A 19,675-nucleotide genomic window follows, 5' to 3' on the forward strand; every position below is an offset into this window, starting at 1 on the left:
TCACTATTGTGTTGATTAAAGTAAGGACAGTGCAGTAATAAGAGCGTTACGAGGAAGTTAATGATGTACAAAACCACAAAGATGATGATGCTAGACAGGATAGACACAACAGGTACCGGAACATATCAATTTGGAAAATCTGGTTTATCACTAGCGCACACCGAACATTTGTCCTTAATTATTTACATCTGTCGTTTCACATCAAAAGTGGTGTAATTTTGCTTAGCTTTAAAGGTGTTAAATCACGATTAGAAGAAGTCTTCATCGTCTCAAGAATGTTTGTTAATATTTGCCAAGCTGTAGGCGATACTGTAATACATTTGCTATCCAAAATTCGCTTCAAAATTTCACAACAACCACTTCAAACATGCAGGAGCAAATATCAAATGGAATTGAAAATTAAAGAGAAACCAACTTTTTATCAGATGTTATCATACACATATATGCACAAAATCCACACATCATAATACCATGCATCACTTCCGTTAAACGTGTACATAATATGTAGACCGAAAAGGGATAATGAATAAAGCTACACAGAACAAATTGGTTGGTATCTTTACTCTTCGTTTTGGATTTCAAACAGGTTGGTAATATCATAACGATTTTGCACTAATAAGTAAGTTTAATATGTTGTTTGTATTTCAGCCTAACAAGAATCAAGTGATATTTTCCAGTGATCGAGTGATAGAATCGATATCTGCAATATTGTGCGATAATCCATCCGAAGAGCTCTGTGCTGATCGACTTTCTGGATGGACATGAGTTTGGGATGTACATGATGGTACCAGTTGTTATCTGAGAACCTAATTTGTTCGATCGGGTTGGATTTAAGCTGTCGATGGGCTGTACAAGTCCCGACAAGGATGTATTAGACTACTTTAGACGGTTCGAAGAAACGATCGTAAAACTGTTGTAGTGGCTCTAGATCGTCATCGCCTACTTGTAATCTTTTCCACTGTTTTGAATTCTGCTCACGTGATTGGATTCCAATTCTAGGTATTTTGCAGATCGATTGGCCGATATCGATATCATCGATATCTCGTAAATCTTCATACACAACCGCAGATCCCGCTATCGTCAACGTTTTCACGTATCGTTCCGCAGTCTTGCGATTGATTCCCGCTGATTCATCAAAGTGTCCCGCAGTCTAGAGTACTATCGGAAAACCCTGTAACGTCGGACGACGAATCGCACGTCCGACGTTATCTGTCAAATCCCATTTAGATTTCGTCCGATAAAATCGCATCCGATCAGCCTTGCCCTGGCCCATATAAATTTCGTCCGATAAAATCGCAACGGATGAGCGTTGCCACCACCCTAAATTGCCAATTCAAAGGGTGCGGCCGGCAGAGTTAGGGCAGAGCAGACCGTCTGCCTGTTCTTAGTTGCCAGTACACAGCAACATTCAAAAGCGATTTGAATTTCCCCTACCCGTCGATACATTGACAGACGTATGACAACTTTGAACCAGCCACTGTAAACACCGAGGGCGCTGTCAAACTGATCGCATCATCTGCCGTCCAAATTGTTTTCGAAACGCGAATCAATCAGCCTCATTCCTCGGTGCCTTATTTTAATGTTAAGTGTAGTGTTTTTAAACGATCTTATTGCCTCAACGACACTGTGAAAGTGTTTCTCGTCGTGTTAGCAATAAAGCAAATACAACATCAAATAGCTACGATGCAATCCCGAAGTGTTTACTTCATCGCGTGCAGTCTGGTGGTGGTGCTGCTGAGTTTCGGCGTCCAAAAGGGTGTGTATTGTTTACGATCCGCTGCACCTGTCTACCTGCGCTGGTAACCGTACCGTTCGTTGTCGGATGGGCCAGATTGATTTGTTGAAAGAAGCTACAATTTATAGTCCATTAACAGCTCAATTTAAAATGTTGACGCTTAAGGATCAAGTCCCACTCGAACGATCGTACAAATACAATTTATTAATTCAATTTAACACTTACCCCGCACAGGACTGGCCATCAAATGCTGGGAGTGTCGCTCCGATTCCGACCCAAAGTGTGCGGACCCGTTCGACAACAGTACGCTCTCGATCACGGACTGCAAGCAGGTAGAGCGAAAAGAGCATCTGCCCGAGGCACAGGCCACGATGTGCCGCAAGATTCGGCAGAAGGTTAACGGCGAGTGGCGATACTTCCGCAGCTGTGCGTTTATGGGCGAGCCCGGCATCGAGGGTGACGAGCGGTTCTGCCTGATGCGTAGCGGCACGTACAATATCTTCATGGAGTACTGTACCTGCAACAGCAAGGACGGTTGCAATGCAGGGTCGTTGCACGGTCCGGCCGGCTTACTGTTGCTGGGTGCATCGTTGCTTGCTCTGATCCTCTCGAAGGTTCGCCTCTTTCGTCTCGTTTAGAGCAATGCCTGCTTGGATGTGGGGAAATAGAGTGTAATTTTGCACGCCATAGGAGCCTTATTCAGCTGTAGCCTTTAGCCGATATAGAGTGCGAGCGAGCGAGGGAGAGAGAGAGCAGTCAAGCGACAGCAAAAGAGAAGAAATGAAGAGGCAACGACGATACTTCCGAAGCTTAACTACATTCCGTCCGTGTATTGAATCTCCCGTCAGTATTCGAGGTGCATTTTTGTGTGTGTCTGTTTTCGCTGACGATAAGTTTATAAAATGAAGAAATAAACTTTTTTAATTAAAACTAACGAACCCACGCAGAAGCGGTTATTTACTACAATTGTACCTTTTATTGATCGTTTTTGTGTATAAAAAATCGTCAGTTAACGTTAAAACTTACAATTCACAATCTACAGGCGGAATGTTATGCATGATATTCTCATATGGACGGAAACAGTTCCTTAGCTGCAGCAAGCTCACCACGGAGACATGGATGGAATGAAGGGAACGCAGTGTACCCACAGGGGCAATAAGCGCCTACGATACAATTTTAGCCACGAACAGCAACACGGCAAGGCACAGGGCGGTAAAGGAGCTGGCTTTCAAACCCGGTGCTCCGTTACACTCGTCCTCCACGCAGTAGCACTCCTCCCAGTACACACCGTTCTCGTACACACCCCAGTTGCACACTCCGGTAACACCCGTCTCCGAGACGGACGCACACTGCCGGATGACCTGACGCCATCGGCCATCCCCTGGAAAAGAGCAAAACGAAGGAGCCTTTTTGGTTAAACGAATCCCCAAGATGCACCCCTCCCCGCTTTTGGCCGGCTGCACTTACAGATGAATCCTCGCGGGCTCTGGTGGACCACCTTCATGCAGAACGAGCCGGGCATGTGCGACTCATCGCTGTTGCACTCGATCGCAATGTTTTGCGTCTTGTTGAACGCCTTGTACGCGCCACAGTTGTCGACACCTTTCGGATCGGTTTGAGAAGAACACTGGTAGCACCGGATGGCAGCGGCTGCATAAACACAAACGGGGAACAAACGGGTTTTTAGGTGGTTAGCATGGTCTCTATGTGGGCAGTGCGTAATTGAGTGTCGGGCGGGCCACTCCCATTAGGCTGGCGTCCCTGAATTGCGATCGGCAGGGGTGCCCCGATTTCGCTTCCTTCTTTGCGGTGGAGTACTTACCGGAACCGATGCTTAGTGTGACGAGTAGCACATTTACTAATGTTTTCATTTTCGTTGGGAAGCTTAATGAATACTGAAAGGCGATAAGGTGGTAAAGTAATTGAGAAAATGCTTTGCTTGAGATTTGTGGCTGTAAACAAACGATCACACACCTGCAGGAATGATGACGGTGAGCTGGACGCGACAGTGGTCATAAGAGTTTGACAGTTCAGGATTTAGAATTTTTAAAGTTTATTTTTTGTAACAATTTATTGAAATTTGATTTTTAGGATACATATGAATACAAAAAGTACGATAAAATGCTTCAAAATAATCGTGAGAGTTTCTTATCCTGAAATTGTCCAAATAATTTCGTCTAAATGCTCTGGAAATACCGCTCAGTTGCGTGGTTTTCTTATTTTTGAGCAAGTTGGTAACACGATTTAAACGATTAAAAGAAAAATTTAAGCTTTTTTGAAAAAAAAAGACATCTAACATAAAATGTTTTATAATAATAATATTTTAAAATGTAAAACACACATGACCGCGATGTTCCATGAACGCTACCCACAGTGCGTTGATTGTTTACAAAGCGTGCTTACAGTGTTCACCAAAAAACTAGTCAAAGACCTGTTGCTCACGTGCTGGTGTATTAATAAATAAGATTTTTTGTATATTGCTTCTGCTCGTGAACGATGCAGCCATTCTGTTTGGGCACAGTTTTACCGTATTTGTTTAACCTTATCATTGGAAGAAATAATGGCAGGCAGCCACTCAAGCGCCCTTTCTTCAGTAAGCCTTTGGGCAGCTGAGGTAATGCTCGGTGGTTAGAGCGTAATCGATACAGTTTTTCTTAGTGAATGTGAAGTGAATTTAATACATTTGTGTTCGTGTGCGTTTTTATCCATTGCGCCCGTATAAAAAAAAAATATCGTCACAAATTATGTACCATGAGATTGAGAACATCACGTTGGAGGTAAAATTTAGGTAGAATCAGTGTAAGGAGAATTATTATTGGGGGCGAGAGTAAGGGAAGGAGAGGTAAAATGGTTAAAATAACTTTAATAATGGTAATGGTAATTAGACTGGTATGAGATGTGGGAACGCCTTGTGGTAAAGTCGTCAACTCGTACGACTTAACAACATGTCCGTCATGGGTTCAAGCCCCAAGTATAGACCATGCCACCATACGTAAGACTGACTATCCTGCTATGGGGGAGGGGGTAGAAAATATGCTATTTTTGCGTTAAATAATTGATGGATGACGCCTATGCAGTTTCTGTGGCGTCGACATCACCGTCCACCACATCTTAACCGAATGCCATGGTTATACTGCGGAACGCATCATCTGCAAATTGGACCACACCATCCTCTCACCAGACAGGGACAGGACAGGGAGCACACACTTTTAAAATTCCTTCGTATTACTAACCTTTATAAAGAACTCTAACCAAAATAACATTTAACCACAGACATTTTTTTTTAATAAAATCAACAGATAATAGATTTACGTAAACCGAGCCTGCCCGGTATAAGGTAATTTAAGGTAAAAGGTAAGGTATAAAGAAGAATGTTAGATTTTAAGTACAGAATTAATTCAATTATTAAAAGAGGCTATTGAAGTCAATTGACTCAAAGTCTCTAAAAAATAAACAAACAAAAAATTACTACGACTGCCATGAGTTCAGTGCCAGTTCTAGGATCTTTATGGCTTCAAGATTACTTCCAAAACCGAGATCAGTTGAAGATCAGCTTGTGGCGACACTGGGTAACTTGGCAGCGTTACGTGGCGTTACTAGACCAAGTTACATAAATTGCTCAACACGTGAACATCAATCTTCATCCCGCAAAACGACCCCGAACGGTGGGCGAAACACGAAGGCAGTGAAAGAAATGTAAAACAAAAACAGCACCGTTACATTCTTATAGGTTTTAGAATTTATTGTACAAATATAGTTTACACACTTGAGGGGAAGTTAGTTTCGTTTTTTGTTTATATCATTTAGGTTTTATTTGTTCTGCTGCTCTGCTGTTTTGTTGTCGTGTTTGTTTGTTTTTCACTTTGTTTGCTTTAGCGGTAACAGTGATCCACAAAATCTACGTTTATTTTGCTTCTCTTTTTATACGTCGAATACAGAGTAAAAGAGTGACGACAGTGGGACAGACGTGTATGGGTTATGTACGTTTAACTGCTAACATCCGTTTCGGAGTTTTCGGGATTTACTTCTTGTATGTTTTGCAGTTTGTGTTTATTTATGTGTTTATATTATCTGTTTATTATTTTCAGATTTCTTCTTCCGGCTTTTATTTAAATCTTATTTGAATAAACTAGCACACGCAGCTTATGTTTATGTGTGCGTGTGTGTGTTTTTTTCCTGGTAAAAGTGGCAGGGTTACTCTCTTCATCGTCACCGTTTGGTGGAGTTTTTTTTAGCAAAACAGTACGCCAGCCGTACAGTGCTAGCAGGTTACTGATGATAGCGATAAAAGGGAGATTGAATCGGGAAAAGTGTGATTTTAATTGTGATAGCTTAAAAAAATGTCGATTTATTTTATTTTCCTCCCTCCACACTGATAGCAACAAGGGTGAAGGGTGTAAAGATTATTCTGATTGTATAACATGTTAATTGTCTGTTTCATTTTCTCTTCTTCATTTGCTATACATTTATGTTTTGTCTCTCTGCTGCTGTTGTTTTTGTTGATGAGTTATTATTAAAAAAATCAAAAACGTATTGTTCTTCAAAGTTAAACACTGCCTGCCCCCTTCACATATATTCACAAATATTCAAACGGATTTGACCCGCGCCCGAAGTACAGTTAGTATGAGAAGTAATAACGGAACAAAAACACACATACCATTGTCACTAGTATAGCTGGCAGCAGCCACAGTTAATACAGTTCTATTGTTTTGTATGTTTTGCAGCCTTACTTACTAAGGTGAATATGTGTGTTTGTTTTTGTTTTGTGTACATTTTGTTAGCGTTTTTTTTGTTTGTGTTTGTATCCTTTTGCTGTCTTATTTAGTTTGTGTATGTTGTTCTTTTATCTCAAGCACCTTTCCTTCCTTTGTTGTGTGGAATGATTTTCTCGTTCGGATTTTCTTTTCTTTTTAATTCACTTTTACTCTTTCCAGTTCTTTTTTCTATCCCTTTTCATTGTATTATTCTTTTCACAAGCGATATAACTTAGCTTGATACACATGGCACACAAAATAAAAAAACTGCCTACAACATTAAACACAAGCACATTGCTTCAACAGCAAAACAGAAGACATTGTCCTCCAATCGGCAAGCTTCAAACCCGTTTCCAACGCTGTGTTCACACTGTGTGGAAGCGCTTTGTTTGTTTGCCCAAATTTTCATATGACTTTCCCGCATCATCGCCCCACACGACTCCTCAACGATAGGGCGGGCACTGTGGCGGTGATGTTTGGTTGGCGTTCGGCCCTGTTTAGGCTCCGGACCGGATGCGATCGCTGCTGTACACCAGAGGTCCCTTTTCTTCCCCTTTACCTTTCCTTAACATGCGTTTTTTTTGCTAGTGTATGTCTTGCAGAAACTGTTGGAATTTTGGAAACTTTGAAGCAAGCAACCGAAAACCTACATGCCGGGAAGCTGTATGCGTTATGTGTGTCGTTGCTTATCCTGCACACGTTGGGACACAAGTTCTAAATGCGTTCGTTAGAAGCACAAACCCTTTCCCCTTCAATTAAGCTGAGGGGCGAGAGGGTGACAAAGAGCAACAAACCTCCAAAGCTGGATTGTTGTGTTGCGAGGGATGATAAAATTGATATACACGTCATTCCGCCAACGAGTCGGAACGGGGATAAATAGTTGCAAAAACGCAGGTATTTTCATCGGAACTCAGTAATTATACTGCTGCTGCTGCTGCTGCTCAGTGTGAGCGCAAACACACTGGAACGCGCTGGTAAAGGGGGAGAAGAAAAGGGGGAAGCCAAGCCCACGGCATGAAGCAAGGAGGGAAAATGGTTCGAAAAAATCCGTTGGCTCCGACTTTCCACGTCCTTGCCATGCCATACAATGGGCTCAGCATACACATGCAGGTGACAGTAGTAGTGGTACGCGGTTGCTTCCAAACATGTTGCTGTTCGATGTTGATGTTGGCGGGAAGGTACTTGCCACTGCCTCGTGCACCCGCTTTTTCCCCTTTGGGGGCTGCAAGGGGAGAAGGAGAGGTTGTGGTTGCAAGAAATAAACCGAGATCGGTGAGGCGTGGTGGGGGAAAGTGATGGAAAATTTGAAACAAAACCACGTTTGGCGGTTGTTCTTTCCAGTTATTAGTACATCCAAGGCAGGTGTGTTTTGGAAAGAAACAGGAATGATATGCTTCCAATTGGAAAACATAAAATGTAGTAATTAGCAATTAAAATGTAGTTGAAAAAAACAAACAAATTAAATAATAACAACCTCTTGATGTTTATAAAATTATAAATTACATTTTAAACTGTAAAATAGGTGTAAACTGATCATTTGAAATGAGTGTACTAAAACGCCATTCTGTTATACTCTCGTTCCATTTACTCTCTCGTCTCTCCCTCTCTTTTCCTTGTCAGTACGTGCGTGTGTGTTTGTGACACTTTACGTGTATGTATGTATGTGTTTGTGTATGCATTTAAATGATCATTATACATACATATATATCGACACGATGCTCAAAACGGAACGATAGGTGTGAATAGATGCTTATAATTGAAACTGTTATACAGTTGAAGTTTTAACACTCACCATTTAGCTATTTAGCACTAGTAGTAAACACATTCTTCTGCATTGTTCTAGTTGTTTTTCAGTTGTTTTCCGTTTCTTTTCTTGCTTTTCTTTTCTCTCTAAGGGAATGCTTGCTTGTATTGTGTAACGTTCGTCTCGTTTAGTTATATTTTTCGTCCACCTTGGTTTTTTTTATTAAGTATATTGTTCTATCGATTATTTTACCTTACCACACTTTATCTTTCTCGTATGTTTTGTTTTGTTTTTTTTTCTGTCATTTTAATTTTACGTTTCTTATTAACATCTTAGATGCGTTTCTAAATAGATTTTTCCTAAACACATTGAACCATTGTTTGTATATTGTAACGTGTGCGATGTCGCGTTTCTCTCTTCCATGTAGTCTTTTAATCTTATTTCTTCTTTTCTTTAATGTTTTTTGTTCTGTTTCTGTGTCATGTACATTCATTATTCTATTAACAATCACACTAAAAGTTCAGTGTCAGTGGCATTGTTTTTAATTATTTTTGAGTAGAGCATTTTTGGTTGTTTTGTGTTTGTGCTTTCCTTTTTTCCATCTAGAATGCTCACTTTTAGACATTGAGCACTTATCTTTAAGATAGGTGACGTAATTTCAGCACTCTACGCTGCACTACAAAGTGCGCCGTCGTACTAACAGTTGGGTTGCAGGTTGTTCGTTTCCTGTAGGTAAAATGTAGTTTCATCGAAATAATTGACAAGCCTTGCTGGTCCGAATATAGACCGAAAATCTAAACACAACGTTACAAGCTGTTTTGATAAACAACAGGTGGCGCAGCGGAAACGAGAGCATGCAGGCAGACGAAAAAGAAAGAAACATTGATCAATGTTTGCCATAAGCGAGGTTCATGCCTTCCGCTCGAGCTGGCTCGAAATGAAATCAAAACTTTGCCATCCACCGACAAGCAGCAGTGGGAAATCGAACAAAAAGTGCGAAAAATAATTGCGAAACCCCCGTGCACGTGCGTATGACACCAGAGGGTGATGCCTTCTTTTTTTTGTTCATTCATCCTCTTTCTATCAGAACGGTTCGCAATCAATACTGTCCCGTTGTCGAGGGCGATAGTGTGTGTTGGGTGCATGTTAGTGTTATTTTTTTTACGTTCTCTCCCCTAGTTTTGGGCACTGTGTGCTTCCTGTTGGGGTTTCATCTTCTCCACATCATCACCATCATCATCATCATCATCATCGTCATCTCTCTATCGGTGCGCGATTGGGTTCGGTGCTGGCTGGGACTGCAACTGCTCGTCCTTCCATGTGCGTCGACATATCCAGGGCTGCATTCTGGAGCTATCGCGCTATTTATAGCGAGCGTGGTAGGGAAATGACTATGCTGCATCGTTTTTCCGTGCGCTCTTTTTTTTGCCACCCAAGCGCCCACACGTTGCTTTGGAAATTACCAAGAATCGCATGGATTCTATGGAGCGCGCAGTGTTGACGCGTGTGTCGTTGCCGTTTGCGGTGGTGGCTCCGAGCTGCAGGTATAGACGCAACTCCTAACCTAGTGGGGCGTGGTAAGTGATTTTTATCTCTTTCGCTCTCTCTCTCTCTCTCTCTCTCTCTCTCTCTACCCGAGATTGGCTACATTTCAAAACGCACTCATCACACTAGACAAAAAAGGTATTTTGGGAGCTTTCATCCTATGAATGACACTACGACACTCTTCTTCTACATCTACCATGCTTTCACCAATGTCTTTCCGACAAAACTCATTACAACAGACCGAGATGGACAAGATCGAACTGCTTCTTTTTTTTTTGGCAAGTTCAACAACAACATCACTCCGCCAACTAACCTGCTCCGTAGGAAATTAAATGACCTTTTCTAGTTGCCTCTCCCCCCAATGGATGGTGGGAATAGGAATCGCTACCTCAACATCGATTTATCCGTCCAGCTCCAGTAATGCACAAGCAAGGGTGTATCCGATGTTTTCCCTTCACCGTTGACGCTGGTTAGAGCCTGCGGATTTATGGGTGCCTTGCCTTTTACAATTTCTTCATGGTGGCGTTTGGAGAAGGAAATTGAAATGTATTGCGTGAAACGAACGAATTGGTTGGAAAAAACGGCCTCGGCTCTGCATTACCTCGGGGTTATAGTAACTGAATTGAGTGTCGTCATAATTTTTGCCCTCAGTGCATTAATGCTGCTGCTGTTGCTGCTTTCCGCTTGTCTCTTCAGTGTAATGCCTTATTCTGTGAAAATCGGGTAGAGCAAATGAAGGAAAAGAGATGAGATTCACTTAAGCAGTAGATGGGATGGTAATAATTCTGGCGTGAAAATCAAGCGCATCAGAAGGTTAATGTAACCTCTTCTATTAATGGGATGTCATTTATTCTAGAAATGACAAGAAAAGCCGATTAAAGAGCGGAATAGGTTCAGCGATCGGATTGATTCATTGACGTAAAAGAGACATCACAAGGAAAAGTACCAAAAAAGGAAATGATTTCAAAAATCTGTTATATTACACAGTTGTTAGTCTAAGGAGCTATAAAGGTCCTATTACATTACAGGAATAATTCCGGAACTTATCTGTCGTTGACCACATTGGACCGCAAAATACGCTTCGTTAATGTAATAACACGCTGGGAATTACGGAACGAAATTCTATGTAAAATATATGTTTAATTATAAATACAATATATCTAATTAAAAATAATAGTAATCATAATATAAAGACACTTTCAGATCAGTTTTATGCGTTTCTTTCTAAAAAACACCGTTTTTGCACCTTGACAGTGAAATTCTCCTTCGTGACAGAATCTACATTGGTCAGGACCAAATCATTTTTCTTGGCGAGGGTAAAAGCTGTCAAACGTCGTTTAACATACCAATTCCATTCCAAATTCCCCAATGTGATAGGGCCTTAAGAAAGATGTCAACACATAAAGAGACTATTTCCCATTTTACCGTTGTTCCCAAAAACAGTAAATTTTCTTACAGATCAGTTAAACAACACACAAAAAATGTTGTTTTCCTACTAAACAGCAAGAAAATCTAGTGTAGGCCGCTTTCATTCTGTACTATGCCCGATTCATACTTCAGAATAGTGATGGGAAAAATGAAGTTTTTGTCGGAATCGATTCCGGCTAGCTCCGCAGTTTTCTGGAATCGATTCCGGCTAGTAGGTTCGGAATCAGTTTCCGGAATCGATTCCGGAATCGGCTCCGGAATCGGAATCGACTCCGGAATCGGCTCCAAAGATGATTCCGGAATCGGCTCCGGAATAGGAATCGGTTCCGGAATCGACTCCGGAATCGGCTCCGGAATCGGAATCGGTTCCGGAATCGACTCCGGAATTGGTTCCGGAATCGAAGTCGGCTATCGAATCGGAAATGGCTCATAAATTAGAATCGGCTACCAAACGGAGTCAGTTTCGGCATCGCCATAAAAAAAGGCGTTTGGGTCCAATCATACTACGTATTGATAACCGCAAAAATCAAAATTTACTTGAAAAAGATCCATTCGCATGGAGATTCCCGGACTGATTTCGCTCCGAAGTCAACACCGGAATCGGCTCCGGAGCCAACTCCGGAATCAGCTCCGGAGTCGGCTCCGGAATCGGCTCCTTAATTGGCTCCGGAATCGGCTCCGGAATCGGCTCCGAAATCGGCTCCGGAATCGGAATCGATTCCAGCATCGGAATCGGCTCCGGAATTGATTCCCAACACGGAATCGGAATCGGGTAGGTCCGATTCCGAGCTCCCACCACTACTTCAGAAGGCCCGAATAGAAATGACAGTACCCAATTGAGGGTTTACGTCGCCCGAAAACAGTATTTACGGCGACCGAGAACGCTTTGCCGATGCTGGATTGGTTAGGTAAACCCTGTATTAATTGTTTTCTAAATACTCTTGAATGTGAATCTACTCTTTAAAAAAAGACAAACCTCTAATTAAATAAATTTCAAAGGTTAGATTTGCTCACGGTATGAATGTGTATCCTGCCTTAATTACACATCATAATCAGCAGATGTAAAACAATTATAGCTGAGGAGGAAAGTACGGTTTGCAACAAGCAGAGATGATTAAACATTAATGTAGATCGTTTCATTAAAATTGTATCTCTCTCCATTCTCCACAAGAGAAGGGCATGTGTAAGTGAAGGTCTAAAGTGCTCATTTGTTTCCCCCTAAGCTCTTCAAATCCCAAACGGATAAAAAAATGGAAGAAAAAGTTCAAACAGACGCCACGCATTATGAAATGACGTTAACAAGACGGATACATCGCTTCTTTTAAATTGCGATTTCTGTAAGTTCAATAAAAGTAAACTTGTAGCAGCTTTCCTTTTAAACGTACGCCGAAAGACTGGTGCAAAGCTTGTAGTGTCAAGTCATACGCACGAGTTTAAATTAAACAAGATCTTAATATCGTTTGTACGTGTTGCGGGCACGCAACGAGTTGCCGGAAGTGCCCATCGCTGTAAAAACCTTCTAATTGGTTCTCGGGGCCCTGCCGCTTAATACCAAAATCTCTGAGCCATTCGGTTGAACGTTGCTATAAGCACGGCTCAGCCCCAAACAACCCGTTAGGTTCTCTCCTGCCCCTTTCTTTCTGGAGCACTATCGGGAGCATTAAGGCTTGAGTAACCTTTTAATCCGATTACAGCTTTACCAGGGAATTTGAACCAAATTGGACTGTGCCGTGCTGGAGGCTAAATGAAGTCTACAGCAATACAAAACCAAGAAAAAAATAACTCACGTACACACTCACACACACACACACACGCACAGTGGAAGATGGTATATGGCAACTTGAGCCGCCCTGATGGTATCCGGATTTTGCGTATCGGCGCCGATCCGTTGAAGCTTCCGTTGAAAACCTCCGAAAAATCACCCCCGGGCAACCCCCGGCGAAGGGTGGTTTTGATTTTCGAACCAAACGGAAACAGTGGGAAAGAGGCACAACAACTTTTTGCGGGGCATTGCGGATACCACGCGTGAGTGGAATTTAATGAAAACTCATCCTCTTTGACGGGTTGTATTGAACTGTATGCCATGTTTTGAGGTACGAGTAAGGTGCGGGGCGGGTTTTTTTTTTGTTCCGGGGATCTGTTCCGGGAAGTTTGGGATTCATAACAATGGAATTGTTTGTTGGTTTGGGCGTGTGAAAACCCGGAACAGAGAAGTTAAAAGCACAACTTTTTCGAACGAAAATGTGTATGTGTGTGTGTGTTGTAGATTGTGGTGTTTGTTGTGATGCATGGGGATGATCGCGTCTGGGCACAGTACAGTAAGCCGTTAAAATGTTGATGTAATGCATATTTATAATGGGTATATGTAGGAGAGTTATTTCTGGTTGTGAAAAGGTTGAGAAGCATGTTATTCTTATGTTATCGATGGTATGAGCAGCAAATCGTTTTTCCACTTGGTCTACACTAAACTACATTTCCTTGGTCGCTTCCGTATTGGTTGAAAAGAAATTACATCGTGAAGAAAAGTGTTCCTGAATTTGATGGGTTTATAATTAAAAATTTAAAGTGTAGAGCAGCAAAGTCAAACTCATTTGACCCGGCGGGCCATATTATTATTAACAGTTCTTTTAATTTCATTTTATGATAAAATTACGTTGCCATAATTAAAACTTTGATGTAAAATAAAGTAAAAAATGTATAAGATTATTTTAAACTAGCCAAAAACTTCCGATAATTCCTAAATTTCCATAGTTTTGTGCCAACAAACCAGATAAGTATGCAAAGACGACGAAAAAAATTCCATTGGTTGATTATATGTATATCTTGAGTACTACCTTGCATAAAAAAAAAAATAATGTTCCAAATCCACACACAGATGGGTAACATACTTCCGCACATTCCGGGTTATAAACATTTGTATGAGATTGAAGCTAAAATGCGAGTTTTGTCTTTAAAAAATATTCATCAAATATTTGTTGCTAACAACACAATTTTAACACACTATTTTAAGGGGATACAACACAATTGTAATAACTGTCTCAGCCATTTTACTATCAAATTGTCCGGATTTGAATATTGATTTTTATCAAAATAAATAGTTTTTGTAATTCTTATTTTTTGTGAATGCATGCATAAGTAAGAAGGTACGATAAAACACCGACAAGGATTTATGACGTTGCATGGTCTGACAATTAGTAGAGAAATCTGCGAAATTGAACATTTCTTCATGTTTCAGGTGTTCGGAATTGACTGGCATTTGCTGTAGAAGTAGAAATGCTTCTACAAACAAATTTTGGGTCAAGCAATCGCGGGCCACACCGAAAGATCTCGTGGGCCACCAGTTTGACATCTCTGGTGCGACGAAATTGGTTCATGGCACATGAAACACACAGTCAGGACCGTAGCGTAATATTGGCCGGATTGGTCACCGCCAAGGTCCATAATACAATTGCACGATATAACATCATTCAGGGCGTCTCTGAGCAAAGCTGGGGATGGTGGTACTGTGGTACAGTTCATGGGTTCAATTCTAGAATGGACCGTCCCCCGTAGCAAGGACTAGGGTAGTCCAACTGCGTGGTTCTCAATAACTCCCATGTCCGCCGTCATGTCCGCGTTGGATGTTACGCCAAGTAGAGGAAAGAGGGCGCCGTGTATATATTTTTGCAAAGGGCGCCACCATACCACGCTACGGCTCTGCACACAGTATACCTACAATCAAATATAATATTTCTCTGGCCGTGGTTGATAGTTGGGATTTAACGAAGAAAGATGCCCCAACTACCCAAGTAATATTTGATTTTTGAAAATCGGTCTTTAGAGTTATTTGCCTTAAAGCTAAGAAAACTGCTAAGAACTGGCCCATGGAATCATCTGAAGCGGCATTATGGTTGGGAAAATAAGATCATTTTTAATGAAACCCCAATATTTGTTAAAGAAATATATCGTATTCAGTCATACAATCGTCTCAAAATGCACAGCTTTACAAACAAAAGTTGAGTGCATTACAGGCGTTTCTGAACGCAGATGTTTCAACAAAAGAAAAAAAAACCATTCTGATTATAACCAACCGCGCTGAATGCATTCAGGATGATTAAATGCACATGATTAGCAACACTGATGATGCACATTATGCATCGGGTCGGGGTTGATAATGATTGCTTGAATTTGCATAATTTTCATTACACCTGACAATCCTGCATCGATGGTATCGCATATCCTGCACCATATTATGCACTGTATCGATATTTGTCAGTCCGCCACGGCTATAGATTGATTTCATCGTATTGGGCCCGGGAAACCACCTGTAGAGCCACAGAACGACCGTTATTGAAACAGAAAGGCAGTAAAACAAATAGTACATCGATAGTACGATTCGCCGCAAACGCAACCGTAGCTGACACACTGTTAAGGACAGATTGTGTCAAGGGTTGTGACAAGCGTATCCCGCACGGTTAACCACGAAGTAATCCTCCGAATTCCGCTGTGTGGGTTATGCACGATGATGGAGTGGACAAACAACGCGGACACAATTGGTGTGTGGCGGAGTATGCACCAAGTACTATGAATGATTGCACTTGCGACGTTATTAAGTACGCGCAGCCGAGTGGGAAGCTTTTACGCTGCCTATTAGTGTCTACCATAATTCGTGGAATGGTAGTATCCCTGACGCTGCTTCTTGGTTGACAATACGTTCTCTCTCTCTTTTACGGATTTCGTTAGAACGGATTTGGCTCGATTGCTTTCAATATACGGATGAGTGATATCCCTACGAAATTCCTATCCGGCAGATAATCCCGATGAGCCAAGTCATCCAACTCCACGACTGCAACAAGCGCTCATCGGAGCGGGCTGGGCAACAATCTTAGAGGCGATTTGCTCGATCGATGGTCCAATTCTCAAACCCGGTCCCTAGACAGCGGACGCAGCCGCTGCCAACAGGTGCACAGATGGGCGACTGTGACATCCGTCGGGTGCTGCTGTCTGGTCCCCCATTGCCCAGCATGCCCTGGTCTGGTTGGTAATTTAAATTTTAATTAGTTTGATTGATGATGATACTCACGTTGATGGGAAAGTTTTCTCGTTTTCCCGGCCCATCCCGGCGCGATACTGCAGCTGTGTCCTTTCCTGTGTTTCCGGGATGGTTCTGGGATTCGCTTACGTTCTGCCCCTCTTCTCCCGGACGCAGGATCGCTAGGACGGGGGGAACAGAACAAAACATTCCAGCAGAGCAGCATTTGCTGTGCCGTGTTTCGCCAACCACCTTCTCCCAGCTTCCCAGTTGATATTGTTCACTTTTGATTCATTTACGGTCACTTCACCGTCGGCTTCACCTTACTGCTGTACTGCCGAACCGGTGGGTGTAGCTATTGGGAAAGGGTTGGTTGTTGAGCAAATGCCGCTGCCGGGGACCCGGGTGACGAACCGTCGACCATAATTCCGTAACACTTGTTAGCATTCTCCCGGCACTTTTGTAGCCTGCAGGAAGAAGAAAGCGGATGGCGAGAGAAAAGGCTTCATGTAAAACATGGCATAGAGCACGAGTTTGTAACTAACGGCAAACACAGCACACAGCACACAGAAAGGAGCAGCAACAACGTACACAACGTAACTAGTTTGCAACTAATCAACAGCGAAGGGACTATTCCACGGGAGGGAAAAGTGGACACGAAAGAAAAGTTCTGTATGTGTGTGTGTGTGTCTTTTTGAGTGGGTGAGAGCGGAGCATTTCGTACGTCAAACAAAACTCGCACTCACCCTTTTTGGGAAGCCAACAACGAAGCCGAGGTGACAATAATTCTAAAGCGATGAAGTAACAATTTTCAAAAACAGCACCACACCATTTGAAACGGGGTTTCCCCGAGGGGAAGTTGCCCGCTGCGTTGTTGGGCGGTTGGATTGGTCCCCGGGTGGGATGTTGGTAAATCCTGCAACACCACGCCCAGCACGCCGGTATGGTGTTGGCCAGTGGTTGGTGTTACATTGGAATTGTAATTATTTAAATTGCGTTTTGATTGCAGCTGTGGGTTGGGTTGCAGTTGTTGTGTAACTTTCGGTTTGTTTCGAGTAGTCAGAAGTGAGAAGAGGTGTAGGTGTAAGGATTATCCTGATACCTAATAGATAGTATTTTTATGTTACATAAATAATGTCAAAATTTCGATAGAAAAATCACTTCCACCAATCGAACTTCCACAATGGTCGTGGCCTATGGGGCTAGTAAATCAATAACATTAAATAATCGAATCTGCTATCGTCAGCGTCAAACGTATTTAATGGTTTTCAGAATACATTCTGCTGTTTCCTTTTTTTGGAGAATGTCCCAATCAATGTACAAACGGCCATGGGGAAGGAAAAGAGAACAAACCGACCGATTTTATTGCATACAGTCGTATAAATTTATCGTTGCATGATGCACGAATAAAACGTCTACAGTTTTATGATCCACCAGCCGCTTGGTCAGTTAGGTTGATTGATTGAAATAGCAACAAACAAAAAAGGCACACGATTCATGATTTCAGGGGAGGTTTGGATTAAATCGTTCTCGGTAATCATTAAGATAAGGGTGTATGTGTATGTTAGTATTTTGTTGACTATAAATTCGGGTATGATTCAAAAAGGAAATGCTAGAATGTCGTAAATCGATCACTGTGACGTAGTTACTTTTATCAAACAATTCGAAATTGTTGCACGATCAATAATAGACTAGCTTTCCTTGCATTATGCTTCATTATAAGCAACTAAATAATAGTTTTACTCATATTCAATAATAAACAATTTACTGGGAAGACTGTCTAGTTAGGAGCTAATGAGATTAGGATTATGAAGTAGAGCTTAGGACTTAAGACATTTAAGACATCCAAGAAATTAATACGAGGTAGCCAATTCAACAGCAGCGGCTCTTCTTATAAATAATCGAAACCTATGTAGGCGTGACGTACTTTTGAAGTCGTCCCAGGATTCACCTATCTTGGGTCAAAGGTCAGCAACGACAATAGCATGGTAGCGCAAGGATGCTGGCTGCCAACCGGTCTTTCTACAGCCTGAAAAATCAGTTCACCTCAAAGCACCTGTCGCGACGGACCAAGCTGGGACTATATAGTTTGTATATAGCTGGGACATGGACACTGTTCAAATCTAACAAAGCCCTCTTGCCCGCTTTTGAGAGGAAGATGCTCAGAAGGATACTTGGCCCCGTATGTGTGGAAGGACAATGGAGGAGCTGTTATAATGAAGACCTATACGAGTTGTACGGCGACCTCACTGTCGTGCAGCGTATCAAGCTCGCCAGGCTCCGGTGGATTAGCCATGTTGTACGCATGGAACTGGACGACCCAGCCCGTAAAGTCTTTTTGGCCGTTCACAAGGACAGAGGAGGTAGGTGGTAGGCCTTAATTGAGGTGGCAGGATGGCGTGGAGACGTCCGCCATTAAGGCCGGGATAACGGATGGGTAGACGAAGACGCGAGACTGTGAGCGGTTTTAGACACTTCTGAGGCAGGCCAGGACCGCAAAGCGGTTGTAGAACCATTTTCCGTCATTGCTAGGGGGGCCGGTTCATAAGAGGATTGAACCCACGACGGAATTTGGTTACCACGGACGGATGGACGAATAAACTTATCAAAGGATCGTAAGCATTCCGTAACGTCAGTAATCAGTAACGTTGCATTCCAGTGGCACGCATTCGATTGTAAAGATACGCATTTGATGATAGTGGCATGCGATTCGCAGGTGACGACACGCGATTCGAAGCAAATGGCACGATATTCAACTGTAACGCTAGAAACACGTGTAATACCAATCCAATTCAAAGGTTCAACGGTTACAGCTTGTTAAACTATAGGGGGTGGGGGTCGAAAATGGCGTAAAATTTTTACGTAAAGTAATTGATGGATGACATAGTCATATGCTTGTCTGTAAAGGCTTCCTAGAACTATTGATAACTACAAGCAACTGAATAATACTCTTATCAATGTTAAAATAGGACGATTCGCCTGAGAATCAATGTCGTCTGAAGAGATTAACGATTCAGAAGAGTTTAACGATCGACAAACCCCAACGTTTTCTAGCATAATGCTACAATCTTGGCATTGTTTAAGAAAGATTCACGAAAGGGTCCCGCAGCATTGGGATAAAAAGAGAAGCCCGGCAACCCTTCAAGTCGAGTATTGACTGCATGAAAAAGGTAGATTAATCACATCTCCTCAGCTATTGAATATGTACTGAAATTAAAACGAAATTGCGATGAAATTTGAACCAGTGTTCATCTGTACAATATCCACATAGAAGGTAAAGCACAACAAGACAGAACCACAATGGAATTCCAAATTGTTCGAAGAATCTTTTGACTATGTCGTAGATGCCCTCTCACCGAGAATGTTTTTACTCAAGTACATTCGTTTCTGAATGTAAATCCTTTAACAGTAATTTTGTTACTACAAAATTGCATCAACTAACAAGGTATGTTCAGTTG

At 42.1% G+C, this 19,675-nt stretch overlaps 3 protein-coding genes across 9 annotated transcripts in view; 1 reads left to right on the top strand and 2 right to left on the bottom strand.

Moving 5' to 3' along the window:
- Positions 1-1,504: 1,504 nt before the first annotated feature.
- LOC120899627 lies at positions 1,505-2,673 on the top strand. The gene is made up of 2 exons (XM_040305693.1): positions 1,505-1,756; positions 1,970-2,673. The coding sequence occupies exons 1-2, from the start codon at positions 1,684-1,686 to the stop codon at positions 2,371-2,373; spliced, it is 477 nt and encodes a 158-aa protein (XP_040161627.1). The 5' UTR covers positions 1,505-1,683; the 3' UTR covers positions 2,374-2,673.
- Positions 2,674-2,688: 15 nt separating this feature from the next.
- On the bottom strand, positions 2,689-3,714 carry LOC120899628. The gene is made up of 3 exons (XM_040305694.1): positions 3,558-3,714; positions 3,203-3,385; positions 2,689-3,116 (listed from the first exon to the last, which is right to left on the bottom strand). Exons 1-3 carry the CDS (start codon positions 3,604-3,606, stop codon positions 2,899-2,901), a joined length of 450 nt encoding a protein of 149 aa, XP_040161628.1. The 5' UTR covers positions 3,607-3,714; the 3' UTR covers positions 2,689-2,898.
- A 1,737-nt stretch (positions 3,715-5,451) lies between these two features.
- LOC120899626 (probable G-protein coupled receptor CG31760) overlaps positions 5,452-19,675 on the bottom strand; it is a 74,655-nt gene continuing 60,431 nt past the window's right edge. For 5 of the 7 annotated variants that reach the window (XM_040305689.1, XM_040305690.1, XM_040305685.1 and 2 more), the window contains 2 exons: positions 16,269-16,684; positions 5,452-10,488 (listed from right to left, as the gene is read on the bottom strand). The gene's annotated coding sequence lies outside the window, so the exon portion shown is untranslated. The remainder of the gene's footprint in view (positions 10,489-16,268; positions 16,685-19,675) is intronic. The other 2 variants (XM_040305684.1, XM_040305691.1) reach the window with 2 other exon arrangements.

The sequence above is a fragment of the Anopheles arabiensis genome, chromosome 3, assembly GCF_016920715.1.
Source record: "Anopheles arabiensis isolate DONGOLA chromosome 3, AaraD3, whole genome shotgun sequence".
NCBI classification, from domain to species: Eukaryota; Metazoa; Arthropoda; class Insecta; order Diptera; family Culicidae; genus Anopheles; species Anopheles arabiensis.

Excerpts from the sequence above, each read along its gene's own strand:
- LOC120899627 (XM_040305693.1), top strand. The coding sequence starts at position 1,684 with ATGCAATCCCGAAGTGTTTACTTCATCGCGTGCAGTCTGGTGGTGGTG. Across the intron at positions 1,757-1,969 it reads GAGTTTCGGCGTCCAAAAGG|GACTGGCCATCAAATGCTGG; the intron begins GTGTGTATTGTT and ends TACCCCGCACAG.
- LOC120899628 (XM_040305694.1), bottom strand. The coding sequence starts at position 3,606 with ATGAAAACATTAGTAAATGTGCTACTCGTCACACTAAGCATCGGTTCC. Across the intron at positions 3,386-3,557 it reads CACACTAAGCATCGGTTCCG|CCGCTGCCATCCGGTGCTAC; the intron begins GTAAGTACTCCA and ends GTGTTTATGCAG. Across the intron at positions 3,117-3,202 it reads GAGCCCGCGAGGATTCATCT|GGGATGGCCGATGGCGTCAG; the intron begins GTAAGTGCAGCC and ends GCTCTTTTCCAG.